The sequence below is a fragment of the Trachemys scripta genome, chromosome 8, assembly GCF_013100865.1.
Source record: "Trachemys scripta elegans isolate TJP31775 chromosome 8, CAS_Tse_1.0, whole genome shotgun sequence".
In the NCBI taxonomy this organism is placed as follows: domain Eukaryota; kingdom Metazoa; phylum Chordata; order Testudines; family Emydidae; genus Trachemys; species Trachemys scripta.
The window spans coordinates 92,370,280-92,384,058 of NC_048305.1; the positions used below are offsets into that span (position 1 = coordinate 92,370,280).

The window sequence follows — 13,779 nt, forward strand, 5'->3', positions numbered from 1 at the left end:
AGAGTGAAATAAAACTGGTCAGATTGTGGCTGGAATCCATAATCACTGTGTAACTGACTGTAATTGGAAAAGTAAAATAAAAACATTGGAGAAAGTGATTAATGTTAATTTTGGCACATGCTGTTTATTCATGAGGAAAAGCAGGAGAAACGGTCTTTCATGTACAAAATGGAGTTAGCCTGGGAATATTTTAGGAGTGTATTGGTTGAAATCTACCATAAACGTGGTTTTGACTGGTTCTGCAGGATTAAGATGGGTAAACAAATTACTAGTCTGCCAGGTGTCTGTTACACTATCCAGTTATAATTGTGTATAAGGTAGTAACCTTAGGATCATATTAATGTTTTCTTTATAGTAATGTGTTTCGGAAGACTCCATCACACTCAGATGCAGAGACCACACTTATTTAATGCAGCAATAAGTTTCTTACCAGTTATTTGTGGTTTCATAAAAATATTTTCATAATTTTAAATGGGTAACACAGCACAGTTTAATCTCATTTTCTCTAGTGTCTTTATTTGAAAGCTCTATAATTTAAGCACTTCATTTCAATGTTGTAAAACATACATACCAGCAGCATCTGTCCCATTTTTGGGCAGCTCTTCTAAAAATTAAAACAGAAATAAATTAGGTTAAAATTCAAACCAATCTCACAGGAAGAGAGGCATTTAAGGGATAAAGAATGGAGAATTAAGACAAGCTATGGTTTCAGATGAACATTTTATTTTAAATGAAGACGTGGACAGACATAGGAAAGCTGCAGAGAAGAAGTCTCTTGCACCAACCATGATGAGATTGGGTGGAGGGGCAGAGAAGAGATCAATACTAGATAAGTGGAATGACTGACACAGTGAGGGATAAAAGCCAATAAATGTGGCTGGGGCAAGCCCATGGAGGGTTTTAATACTATGGGCCAAATGCTGAAGTCCTTCCTCAGGCGAAACTGTAAGAGTTAAAAAGTGAACAAGGGGCTTGGAATGTGGACCAAGAAGAGCAATTTGAATTGGCTCCTGAATGAATGGATAGTCAGCAGAGCTGGCTTGGAATGGGTTTAAGTTGATTGCACTTCTTTGTACTTTTGAGCAGGTGGCAGTGGAATTCTGAGCATGCTGGAGTCCGACACAGAGTAAGGAACTGCAGTAGCTGAGGTGACAGGAGCTGGAAGCATAGAGGGGGAAACGAGGCAGGGCATGCCTGGGCAATGGTGCTGAAGAGGGCAGCTGTGTGGAAAACAATCAGGCGGCATCTCCCCCTCTTCACCCACTTCTGCCAATAGGGCTAATGAGATGAGGGCGGTTCTTGACTAGTTATCTGCCCTTCCCCCACACACTTGGTCCAGGCTTTGCATTCAGTGAGTCTCCACCCTCAGCAGCTTCTGAAACTGGACATTATTGAGCAGCTCTTTGCTCTCCCACACAACTTAGTCTGTCTTATGCCAGGGGCTGGGGGAATTTCCCCAGTAGTTCAGCTCTCCCGCGTTGTCTACCTCCTTCCCTTCTGGCTCTTGTGAACTTGCAATTCATGCACCTTTTTTCTGCTCTCTTGAGTACAGGCATGGGTGAAAGATCAGAGGTTTGGGCACCCTGAGGGACTGCCTGCTGCAGAGAGGTTCAGGAGGGGCCGGCCCGGGGCAGTAGGCTGAAATCAGAGTTTTTCCAACGTTGGTCAGAATGAGAGTTGAGGTCAGGGCTCTTCAAGCCTTCAACCCCATTAGAGACTTGGTGCATTGGGGGCAAGGCTGCACTCTCGTAGTTCTAGCATGGTTCCAGCCCTGGGAGCAGCGGAAGGTGGATTTCCAGCCTGCACTGGGCAGGTCCTCCCTGCCTCTCTTTCCAGGGACAAACCCAGATCTTAAAGAAAGTTCTCCCTTTGAGGTTACAAACCCACCTCAAAAAACACGAGGGACCCAAAGTCTCCTCCTGTAAGCTGGGAAATCATCTTCCCATTCTGGCCCTGACTTTCTTTTCCTGTCTGGTATATATACTAGTGGGCTTGGTTGCCTGATGAGCTCCAGTTGCCTTGACCTCGTTAGAATCCAGCCACCAGGCATAGAAGAAGTAGGGGCTTCCCATCCGACTTGGCTTGGGTGTCCGCAGTCCCAACATCCACAGTCCTCTTGAGATCCTTGGAGTCCTATACGCCATCACTCAGAATCAGGAGAAGATGAGCGGGGAGGGAGCGTTGAAGGACGATGATCATGTTCTAGACAATGAAGAGTCTGAGTCGAAGAGACAGACGGAGTTATATGTTCCTGCAAGAAGCACGACTGTGTTTTAGTCATTTAGCTGAAGGATTATCTTAATATGATCGACCACACACTGAAATAATGGGGTTTGTGTTAAAGATATTTAGTAGCAGTTTTGAATCTTTGGCTGCTTTAAGCAAAGAAATGCCAAACAAGCCACCACTCTATGTAGCCGTATATACCCCTGGCTCTTTTCACCAGGAGATGAAATATCACACAGTATATAAATTACAGACTATATCTCATAGTAATCAATGTATTTTGGCTAAAGAGTTCATATACCATCTATTACAGATCTCAGGCTAACAGCTAATTAAAGCAGCATCTCATTGTGATGTGTCTAAGAAGCAGGAATTGTTACCACTAGAAGAGAAAATATTGATTTAAATATTATTGAAAATGTTTTCTGTACACCATCTGGCTACAGAATACTTCAAGTAAGAGGCAAGGTACTGCAACAACAGTAACTAACATCAACTGTACTCCCGGAAGGACCTGACTTTTGTTGTACCAAAAAGATTTTTTTTAAAAATCACATTGTTCAGCAGTGGCCATTCTGGCTAACTGAGGAGTTTCTTACAGCTAGATGGAAGACCTTACACATGGATGGGGTGTGGTGTACTTGGGCTTTGAAATAAATACTGAGACTTTGTCTAAATGTCCTTTTAATTTTTTTAGGTGCACAAAGTCTTATTGACTCGTTGGATGATGTTTAACTGACAGCCTGGACCACATTCCACATTATGGAGAAAGCAGATGGTATGGAGGTTGTGTTTTTACTTAAACACTGTTGAATGGAACTCTTTTATCGTTTAAAAAATATTAAACCAAGGTATTTTGTTTATACAGTAAATAATTCATGCTCTTCTAACTGTATGGAGACATGTTTTCCAACAATAAAAATATGCAAGGTTTGTGCATTGTTCAAGACACACATGTTGCACTCTTGTTTTGCTCTGATTTGTGATTATTGTAGCAGAGAATAAGTATGATAGTTCTATTGTTTACAGTGGAGTTTCAAGCATTGTGTATGGTGCTTTCAGATAAGATCATAAAGACAAAGGTCTTGTATATTCTGTATGGACATTAATGATCCCCTTCTACCTTTCAAAAGAGAAGTAGGGCTTTGCCTTGGTGTCGCTTTACACAAAATTTTCCTTCCTCATTCCACTATTTCCAGTGTGCTGGCTTCCTCCCCAGAGGTGGCTGCATTTCAGTGGTGCTGTTTGCAGGGCCGGCGATTTGGGGGGCGGCGACTGCGGCGGTATTTCAGTGGTGGGACCTTCCGCCACCTCTTTGGGGGGCGGCATTTCGGGGCGGGACCTTCCGCCGCCTAGGGCGGCAGAAAAGCTGGCGGCGCTCCTGGCTGTTTGTATAAAGGGCTTGGGAAACCTTTGAGATGAAAGGGTCTATATCTATGCCAAATTCTCATCAGCCCCTGCAAGACTGCTTCACAAGAGCAGTGGCAAAGGGAAGAATGCTCAAACATTTTCAGTCTTGGGTAATTACAGTTAGGCACTGATACCCATATTTAAATCAATGGCCTGATTTTCAGAGATTCTTAGCAGTCCTAACTCACCACAACTTCATGGGTTCACATTTGAAAATCAGGACACTTATTTTGTTTCCTGAATTTGGATTTAGGTGCTTAACTTTAACCGCACTAGTTCGAAAATTTGGGCCTATGAATTTTGTGGGCTGTGGATTTTACTATAAGTTCTATCCATTCTATCAACTTGCCAAGCACCCTGCCTTTTAGAGGTATTCTTTGTTTTCAAAGGACAACTAGGGTGACAATGTTTGTCCATAGGGCCAACCAATGTCTCGTTGCCTGACTTGCAAAAAGCTCCAAATGTAATTGTCATGGATAGTTTCTATCATCTGGTTTGTAGCTGGATTTCTTATACACTAGAATTAGGATTTATTATACATCAGCAGCTTTTTAATACTTAGACAAATTTGTAGCTCAGCCTATCAAACCTGCTATTTACATAATTGCCAATTAAAATAATGATTTAGCAAATTCCAGTGCAACAATTACATGAGTCAGCTCCAGAAAACAAGATTATACATTTGCATGTGTTGCTCTGTGGCTATATCTCTAATCAGACGCGACATTAGCATTACAAGTGACAAACTACAAACCATTCCTTCTCCCTTTTCCTGGTAGATGCAGGCTAACTGCATAATGATTTAGGAAGGCAGCCGGCTGGCATTTCAGCATTTTGTGCATACTGATGAGATCCCTGATTCTCAGCTATGCTGCAGCTGCCTTTTGGCTCCTTCAGGCTATTGATAGTTGCTGAACATTAGAACAGCCTTTAGACTGCTCTAACTTACCCCAGAGGACTGGATCAATGCACAGCCAGCCCTCCCTGTCCACACACTCCATGCTGTCTCCTCAGCCACAGCCAAGGATTGGGTCTGAGGAGCGGAAAATGAATGGGAAAGGTATAAAGCGGAGACAAAATAAATCATTGCTGACCTCTTTTTTTCTGCTGCAAACTTGATTAGATTTTTTTTTAATTAATTAATTTTTTAAAATGTAATGTCTCATTTTATTTCAGCTGGCAATCAGCCATCAAAACCCGCTGAGGATAAAGATCAACCCAGAAGTCTCCCTTATTCTGTTGAAACACCCTATGGCTTCCATTTAGACCTGGACTTTCTGAAATATGTGGATGACATTGAAAAAGGAAATACCATTAAAAGGATTCAGATTCACAGGAAGGCCAAACAGCCAAAGTTCAGCACACTGCCTCGGAATTTCAGCCTGCCTGAGAATAGATCCCGTGCGTACGCTTCCTCCCCCAATAAGAGCTGGACTGCAACCTGTTCATTTGCACAGAGGAAGGCATCACTAGGGGCAGAAGAAACCACCTGTCTTATCACATCGTATGACTCACCACAATCTTTAACTGCAGAGGAGCCAAGTTACAGAAAAAAGGCCCTTTTAGCAGAAACAATCAGACAAGCAGAGGTCATCCACCATGAAGAAGAGCCTGGCAGCTGTAGAGGGAGGCCACAGCTGTTAAGGGCTTCCAGCATGCCAGCCAAACTTCTACCAAGTAAAAGTTCAGAAGAGGAAAGTCAGTGCTCCAAGCCTTCTCAGCCCTCGGCACTGTCTCAGCCTTGTGATGGAAAGAGCTTCACAGAAATTCCCTTTAGCCCTGCAAAGGAGTTACTGGATTCACACTATTCTGATAGTGTCACATTACATTTCCCCAAAGAGCCAAGGAATGTGCAAGAGCAAATCAAAGTGGTGTTCCAGAAAAATGAGCAGCCTGAGGGACAACAGGTGAAAGCCATCCCCGAGCTGGATCCCCAACCCTTAGAGTTTCCTAGGGAGAGAATGCTAATCCAGTCTCCACATCAAAGCCAGCATTTCATAGCTCAAGAGCTGCTCCTGGTTACAGAGAGTGGAGGAGAGGAATGCTACGCACCAGAGACAAATAAATGTCCTGAATTAGTCAAGGATGAATCAATCTCATCAAATGCCCCCAAGATTATGCCTGAAAATGAGAACCGTGAAGAAATAAAGTTAAACATAAGTGAGATCATGCCATGTGCACCAGAGAAGACTGAAGTTAGAAGTGTTTGGGCTAGAGCAAATGAGGAAAACGTAGATCCTGAACCTTTGCTTTGTGACACAGTAGAACCCAGCAGGATCACAGCACTGAAACAACAGATCACTGTTCTGGAGGAGCAACTAAATAGCAAAATAGAGGAACTTGAGCAGATCAAAGTAGTGCTGAAGCAGCAGGATAGTGAGATCAAAGCAAAGGAGAGAAGCATTAAAATACTGGCAAGTTCCAAAGCTCAACTGGAAGAGAAACTTTGTCAGGAAAACACCAAAGAAACTGAACCGTCCAAGCAGGATGGAAATGTCCTGCAATACCATGATGCTGCAGTGAACACTGAACTTATGCAAGCAAACACGTTTAAGGAGGCCTATGACAAGGGTGTCAATGTTAATATTCCAGTCGCTACAGAATCTGTAGGATGTGGTACCTATGGAGTGGACAACGTGAACTTGCAGGCTAAGGAGTTCAGAAGAATGCCTGTTCATACGGATCAGGGGTTGGCAGCTGTTCACACTGGTGTCCGAGAGGAAGGGGCTGCAGCTCTTGCCAAACAGAAAGGAACTGGAATTGACACTGAGCCTCCTGTCTTTACATCATGCTTCACTGAGCTGAAGATAGATGAACAGATCAATGATGACTGTCAACATCAAAGAAACAGCTATGACAGACAGTCTTGTGTTGCTAGCTCTCTGATTGGAGAAAGCTGTTCAAGAACAGGAAGAGCTGACTCGAATGGAAATAAACCAGGTGGAAATAAACCAGTTTTTGCCGGGGATGTAAAGCAAGATCTGATTGAGGAGGAAAACCATACAGAACAACAAGATTCCTCTGCAGATGACCCTATAGGCCAATATGTTAAAAAAATCCAGGAGCTTTTGCAAGAGCAGTGGATGTGCTTGGAGCATGGCTATCCAGAGTTAGCAAGCGCTATTAAACACCCTGCATCGAAGCTTAGTTCCATCCAGAATCAGATAGTTAATTCCTTAAACTTGCTGTTATCTGCCTATTCTACACAAGCACCATCAGATAAGGAGAACTCGAACACGCAGTATCAACAGTTGGGTAAATAACATCGGCACAGGTCTAAACGCATCCGGGCCGATTCTTCTCTCACTTGCACCAGCATCAATTAGCAGTAACTCCGTTGAAGTCAATGGTGTTACATCAATGTAGAGCCAGTGTCAGTGAGAACAGAAACAGGCTCTTTGTGTTTCCTTAAGTATAGATGAGAGAGGTAATCTTTATAGCACGGTGTAAAACTTTGACGTTTTACTTGAAGTTTTACACACAATCTGAACTTTTCGAAGTTCCCTTATGCTATTGAGAGGGACTGGTCCGTCAGGTAGAGTTGCTCATCGCTTTTCTTAATTGGGTTTTATGATTCTGCACTTCATTAGTGAGCACAGGGCCAGATCCTCATCTGGTGTAAATCAGCATTAACTTCAATGGAGCTAAGCCAGTTCACACCAGGATGTGGACCATGGTATTTAAAAAGACCTGTGCCCTTTAAGATAAATAACTAATAAATATTCCATGTGAAATTAGGTTATTTTATTCTTTTGTGGCCTGATCCTCATTTACATTGTCTCCTCTACACTGCCAGAGGGGGGTATTAGTGTAATTAAATCCAAGGCCTCTAGTTTCAAGCAATATAACATGAAAGGATGTGAATTCAGGTGCAGTAATTCATTTCTGTAGTGTTATATAGAAGGCTGACACTAAGAGTGTTACCGAGGACACTATGCATGAATTTCAATGACAACATCAATATCCAAAGTGCAAAAAGACCTAATTAAGGGGTTGTAGTAGAACATTATTATACCAGTAAAGCCTACTTATATTAGGACAAGATGCAGATACTTACCAGTCATTTATAGATGTGTGTCAGATCTCCATCCTTGTTTTAATGGTGGTAGCCCAGATTTAGACTATATACAGCTGCCTCTGCAGTTCTGTAAGGTATATAAGGTCCTTCATAAGGTAACATGTAACATAAACCCAAGATACCTAGATAAGTGTGACATAATTGTGCTTATGCTCTGTAGTTTGTTCCAGGCATACAAATAAAGTTGAGACTAACAATTATGACAACATAGATACTTTCTTAATCTCTGATTTTGTATTTTGCTAGAAATCTCTCCAACCACAAGTCTTAAATCAATCATGAAAAAGAAAGGTTATGGTTTCCAGGCAGGAGGTAATGGGACCAAAAAGAATCTTCAGTTTGTTGGGGTAAATGGTGGGTAAGCATCAGATAAGAAGATAAAACTGCCTTTTCACATACAATATTATCCTCATCTGTCTCTCTCTCAGGAAATATGATTTCCCCCTCCCCACAAATCTTTAATTAAAAGGCCATTTGCAATGTCATCTCTTTTATTCCTTCTTCAATCTAATATCAATAACTTTGCAGTAAAACCTGATGGGAAAGACTGGGACATCGGCACTTTACAGCAATAATGAATGGTACTGGATTGACATCCTTGAAGACTGAATTCCTTTGCACTCAGGTCATTTAGGGCTTGATCCAAAACCTCAAAGTCATTGGGAATCTTTCCATTAACTTCAATGGGCCTTGCACAGGCAGCCACACCCTGCCATCAAAAGTGCCTCAGTATTGGCCTAAAAGAAGTTCTATCTATTCCTATTCAGTCCTTGGTCTCTCTATAATGACAGCCAACAAAAGTGCCAGTCAGTGCTGTGATAGGAGTGAGGATTATGTGGACACTTGTTCACTAAGAACTGAACGGAGACCAATACATGTAATATATTTTCATTATCATCAACTTGGAAACTCAGAGTCTGATCCAATTCCTGCTCAAGTAAATGGAAGTTCTTCAATTGATTGCAGTGGGAGATGGATGAGGGTCTACACTACCACAGGAGTCAGGTACTGAAAGGAAGGATGGTCCAGTTGTTGAGGCATTCACCTGGGTCCTGTGGGATCCAGGTTTAATTCTCTGCACTGTCTTAGGTTTCCTTTGTGACCTTGGGCAAGTCACTTAGTCTCTCTCTGCCTCAGTTCTGCAACTGCAAAATGGGGATAGTACTCCCCTACCTCACAGGGATGTTGTGAGGATAACTACATTAAAAGAGTCTGAGGCATTCTGATACTATGTTAGCGGGGGGCTCGTAAGTATATAAGATAGATAGAAATTGCACTATGGAATTTTTCACAGTTACATCTAATCTAATTTGCACTGAGCAAAATCCATGACCATCATAAGAGTTAGGCATTCGTGAACTCAGCTGAATTTCTTGTGGACCAAAGTCCATACCGCTCAAGCTGGTATGAATTAACATCTTTGTTGAGAGTCTCAGCAGAGAGGCCAAGGATTGAATTGAGACAAAATGGCATTTTACCCTAGAAATGGTCTTTCTGGGCAAGGTCTGAGGCACATTGTTTGGGCAGCATGATGGAATCTTACCCCTTTGCCCCATTCTGCTGATTAATTGACATCTGTTTCCAGTGTCGACACTCTGGGAGCTTTCAGGAGCACTTAAAAAGAAAGTATAAGTAAGCACTCCTTTCTAAGTGAATAAAATTAATGTAGGTTGCATTTGGGCTTGCTCTAGAAGAGAGATAAATTTGCCTGCATGCAAATTGTCACCTTACTGGGATCAATTAAAGATCAGTTATGGGGGAAAGTTGCTGCTTAAACAGACAATCATCAAAAACCATGCTCTTAAAGATTTAAATCATGAAGTTATATATTTGATACATGAATGTCTACCGTTATGAATCCTTATCTAATAGCAGTGTTATCTCATGAGCCTTATAAGCAGAGGTGAAAGTAAGCCGGTACACCCCGGTACAGTGTACCGGCAAGAGCTGGTTTGCCGAACCAGGGTGGCCCGGCTTCCCCGGGGGCAATTTAAAGGGCCTGGGGCTCCCAGCAGGCCCTTTAAATTGCCACCAGAGCCCCACAGCTGGAGCCCTGGGGTAGGGCTGCGGGGCTCTGGGGGCTATTTAAAAAGTCCAGGGCTCCCGCTGCTTCTACTGCCCCGGCCCTTTAAATAGCCACCGGAGCCCCGCTGCCACTCCGGCGGTGGGGTAGGGCTCCTGGGGTAGGGCTCCGGCGGCTATTTAAAAGGCTGGGGCCAGGGCCGGCTCCAGGCACCAGCTTCTCAAGCAGGTGCTTGGGGCAGCCGCTTGGGAGAGGGGCGGCAGGTCCAGGTATTCGGCGGCAATTCGGCGGACGGTCCCTCACTCCGGCTCGGAGTGAAGGACCTCCCGCCGAATTGCCGCCGCAGATCGCGATCGCGGCCTTTTTTTTTTTTTTTTTTTGGTTTTGGCTGCTTGGGGCGGCCAAAACCCTGGAGCCGGCCCTGGCTGGGGCGGTAGAAGCAGGGGAGCTCCGGGCCCTTTAAATAGCCCTCGGAGCCCAGCGGTGGGGGGAGCTCCAGGGGCTATTTAAAGGGCCTGGGGCTCCAGCTGCCTCTGCCGCCCTGGTCCTTTAAATAGACGCGGGAGCACTGCCGGAGCCCCGGGCAGTTGCTGCTATCCCTGGGGGGCGGGGGGGGACACTTACCTTACAGGGTGGGCTGGGGCTAGCGCTGACTCCCTCAGCCATGCCCCTTCCGCCCTAGGCCCTGCCCCTTCCAGGGGCCAGAGCTGGCCCCAGCGTACCGGTAAGTCACTGGACTTACTTTCACCCCTGCTTATAAGTGAAAAGCGGAATGAAACTATGAAGAGAATGTTGTTCTTTTCAGATATGTGCTGAAGTCTACCAACTGTTCTTAATATTGCTTCAGGTTTTTTGCTTCATACAGTAGACATAATTGGATAATTTGTCCAAATGAACTGCAAATGGAATATACTATAATTAAAAGTGTCCCATACATTAATAATGTCATCGTGGGCCAAGTTTTCAAAAATAGCTTGTTATGTTGCACCCACAAAATATGTATATGTGTACAAACCAAGGAGTTCTAATTCACGTCTTGCCCATGAAAAGATGCCTATTTGTGTGTGAGTGATAGTTGAGTATTATAATTATTTAAAAAAATGGATCACCCAAGGAACAGTTACAAAATGCCAATAGAAGTGACTCAGTTGAAGAATTCTTCAGCTGATTTTTATTTGTGCTGAAAGATTTATATTTTCCCCTCAATGGGCATGGACTTATGCATGTGAAATTGATCCTGGGTTTCTCTCCCTGTACTTATATGTGCTGTTGTTTACCCCAGAAGTCACTGCAGTTCAGTGGCTGAGATTCCGATAGGAACTACACAGCATGAGCAAGGCTATTTCACAAGTAGTCATAAAAATCAATGGAACTACTTGTGGAGGAATTTGGCACTCAACATAAGCAAAGATATCAGAATCTGAGCTTCAGTGTGTGAAACATTTTGGGATCCTTTGGAGTAAAAGGCACCATATACATGTAACATATTAACACCACTGCTCTTAAATTAGCCAGGGGGAATTCTCTATAGAGTGACATTCCCTATCCCTAATTTTAGCAGCAAATTGCTTCGTTGGCCTGGGAAACAAGAAGACTAGAAATTGAACCCAGAGTTCCTGTGTAGTAGGTTTGAACTTCAAAGTTGGGGTCTGGATCTAGGGTTTTGGTTTGGTGCCAATCTTTTATATTGACATATTTTTACTGTGTCTAACATGCATGTCACTATGAGCCTCATCCAAGCCCATTGGAGTCATTGGGTGTCTTCAATGGGTATTGGCACAGGCCCTATAGTTGCTGAGGGGGAAGGAAAAGTGAATAATATCTGGTGTCCTCAATTAGTTACGAAACAACGTCAAGTGAAGACACCAGCTGTGAAGACAGCTCATCGGAAGGAAATTCTGACAGCGAGATGGAGAGGAAGTATGACACTTTAGAGCACAGACAGGTGAAAGCTGCCCGTGAAAACAAACATGCCTCATCTGGAGTCTCCCAGTGCACTAGTCATGAAGACAATGAGCCACAGGAACTGGAAGAAATAACAATGGCTAGCATTCAACCCAAGACTGACAGGTAATCAGATAAACAGGCTAATGTAACATATTAGCGATGTTGACTAATGAACAATGGCAAATTGTGATTTTTGGTTCCAAGTTTCAGTGGAAGACTGCAGCCACTTTGTTAGCAGCAAAGTTTGTCAGAGGGTGGTGATGGACGGCAGGAGAGAGATCACTTGATCATTACCTTTAGGTTCACTCCCTCTGGGGCACCTGGCATTGGCCACTGTCAGTAGACAGGATACTGGGCTAGATGGACCTTTGGTCTGACCCAGTACGCCCATTCTTATGTTCTTATGACTGATTCTGAGTCATGCAGTACCTGTGTGGCTAGGTTATCATAATGATGCAGATACAGTAGGATAATATTGCTGGACCCATGGCTTTGTCTTAAGTTCTCATTTCATTAAGCTTTTTCGAGAGATCTGTGCTTTTCATGGGGAAAGAACTCAAACTAAAATTACTAAAACAGGGCTTTCAGTCCTTATATTTTTCTCTGCACGAAGCATGTTACAATAGCGCATTTGCCATATATGCCAATTTTCAAACTACATGCCTAGACATTAGAATATTCATACTGTGAAAATCAGTATATCAATGGGAATTTCTGTACCATACTCTGCTCTTTGTGTTTCATAAGGGGTTTTGGGCTAGAGCTATCCACGCATCATCACAACCTGTCATGTTGTACTGGTTTAGGGCCAGATGCAATGTCAATTGAAATCAATGGAAAAACTCCCATTGACTTATGTGAGCACTTGATCAGGCTTTAAAGAGCTACATATTTTCTTCAGGTTAGTACAGAATCCAAAGTTTCTCATCTTCTAATTTTGTCCTAACAGACATTTAATTGTAACTATAGTGGATTTCCTGGAAGATCCAGGAATAAAATTGCTTTTGCCTGAATTTTTGTGAAAGTGGTGATTTGTAAATATAAAAGACATTTGATTGCCTATGTAACATGTACGATCTATGAACACTTATGCATATGCTTAACTTTATGCCCACAATCCTATCAAAGTTAATGGAACAATATGCATAATTGTTTGTTTGCAGCATTGGGGCTTAAAGATACACCCTGCAAGTTATCTTCCCAATTCAGAGTGCACTAGTTCTCTCTTACAGTGGATTTATAAGAGTGTTTTCCATTTTAGATGCAAACCCTCAGAAGATTTTCTTGATGGCTGCCTGTTACTGAGCAAACACCTTTCAGAAATAAGGACCACCAATGATAAACATTTGGTACTGGTATTTTTCAGTTGAATTTAAAATGCAACCCCCCTGTCTGTGCTACATTTAACCATTTAGAGTTTAGACCATCCAGACAATGCTTTGCAGAATTATTGTAGCAAACCATGGGCAGCTTTATAAGGAGAGGTGGGTCAAGGTAACTTCTGTTGTCCAGTTTTGGTTTTGAAACTCAAAACCAGCTCAAGGTTCGGTTTTAGATTCATGACCTACAGAAAAAGGGAGAAAACTTTCCAAGCTTCCTCTGTTCAATTGGGCCAGACTAAAACTGACATAAAAATTCCTTTCCCCCTTTAAATAATCTTTCCCTGCTTCTAGACTGCAAGGGGAATAAAATAACAAAAACTATGCAAAAACTCCATTCTGCGTATTAAACACATGCTGGATCATGCAGAAAGCAGTCTTCAACATTGCCAAAATACATATGGCAACTATATTTCTCCAACCTATGCCAGGGCATAGGCTGAAGCAGTGCAGGGCATAGAACCAGGAGTTGTAACAGGCTTCCAGCATTCCCCCCCAATACACACACACTCTGCTGCATTAAGCAGATCTCAGTGCAAGAGAATCTGGTACTAACTAACAAGCAGAGCACTGGAGAAGGGGAAAAATTTGCCCAGCATCTCCTCCTCTTTCCGTAGCCAAGCAACTGAGGGTATGGCAAAGGCATGGCCCTAGATCTCCAGGCGGGGGGTGGGTGAGAAGACACACATATCCCTTGCAAAAATGTGACTACATAG

General features: G+C 43.0%; 1 protein-coding gene across 2 annotated transcripts in view; it reads left to right on the top strand.

Annotated features, from left to right (window-relative positions):
* Positions 1–13,779, top strand: part of KANK4 (KN motif and ankyrin repeat domains 4) — a 53,858-nt gene that overhangs the window by 21,894 nt on the left and 18,185 nt on the right. For both annotated transcript variants that reach the window (XM_034778597.1, XM_034778595.1), the window contains exons 2-6: positions 2,924–3,004; positions 4,813–6,891; positions 7,961–8,072; positions 11,577–11,807; positions 12,946–13,033. In XM_034778597.1, the coding sequence (XP_034634488.1) occupies positions 2,989–3,004; positions 4,813–6,891; positions 7,961–8,072; positions 11,577–11,807; positions 12,946–13,033 (2,526 nt within the window). In that variant the 5' untranslated portion in view covers positions 2,924–2,988. The remainder of the gene's footprint in view (positions 1–2,923; positions 3,005–4,812; positions 6,892–7,960; positions 8,073–11,576; positions 11,808–12,945; positions 13,034–13,779) is intronic.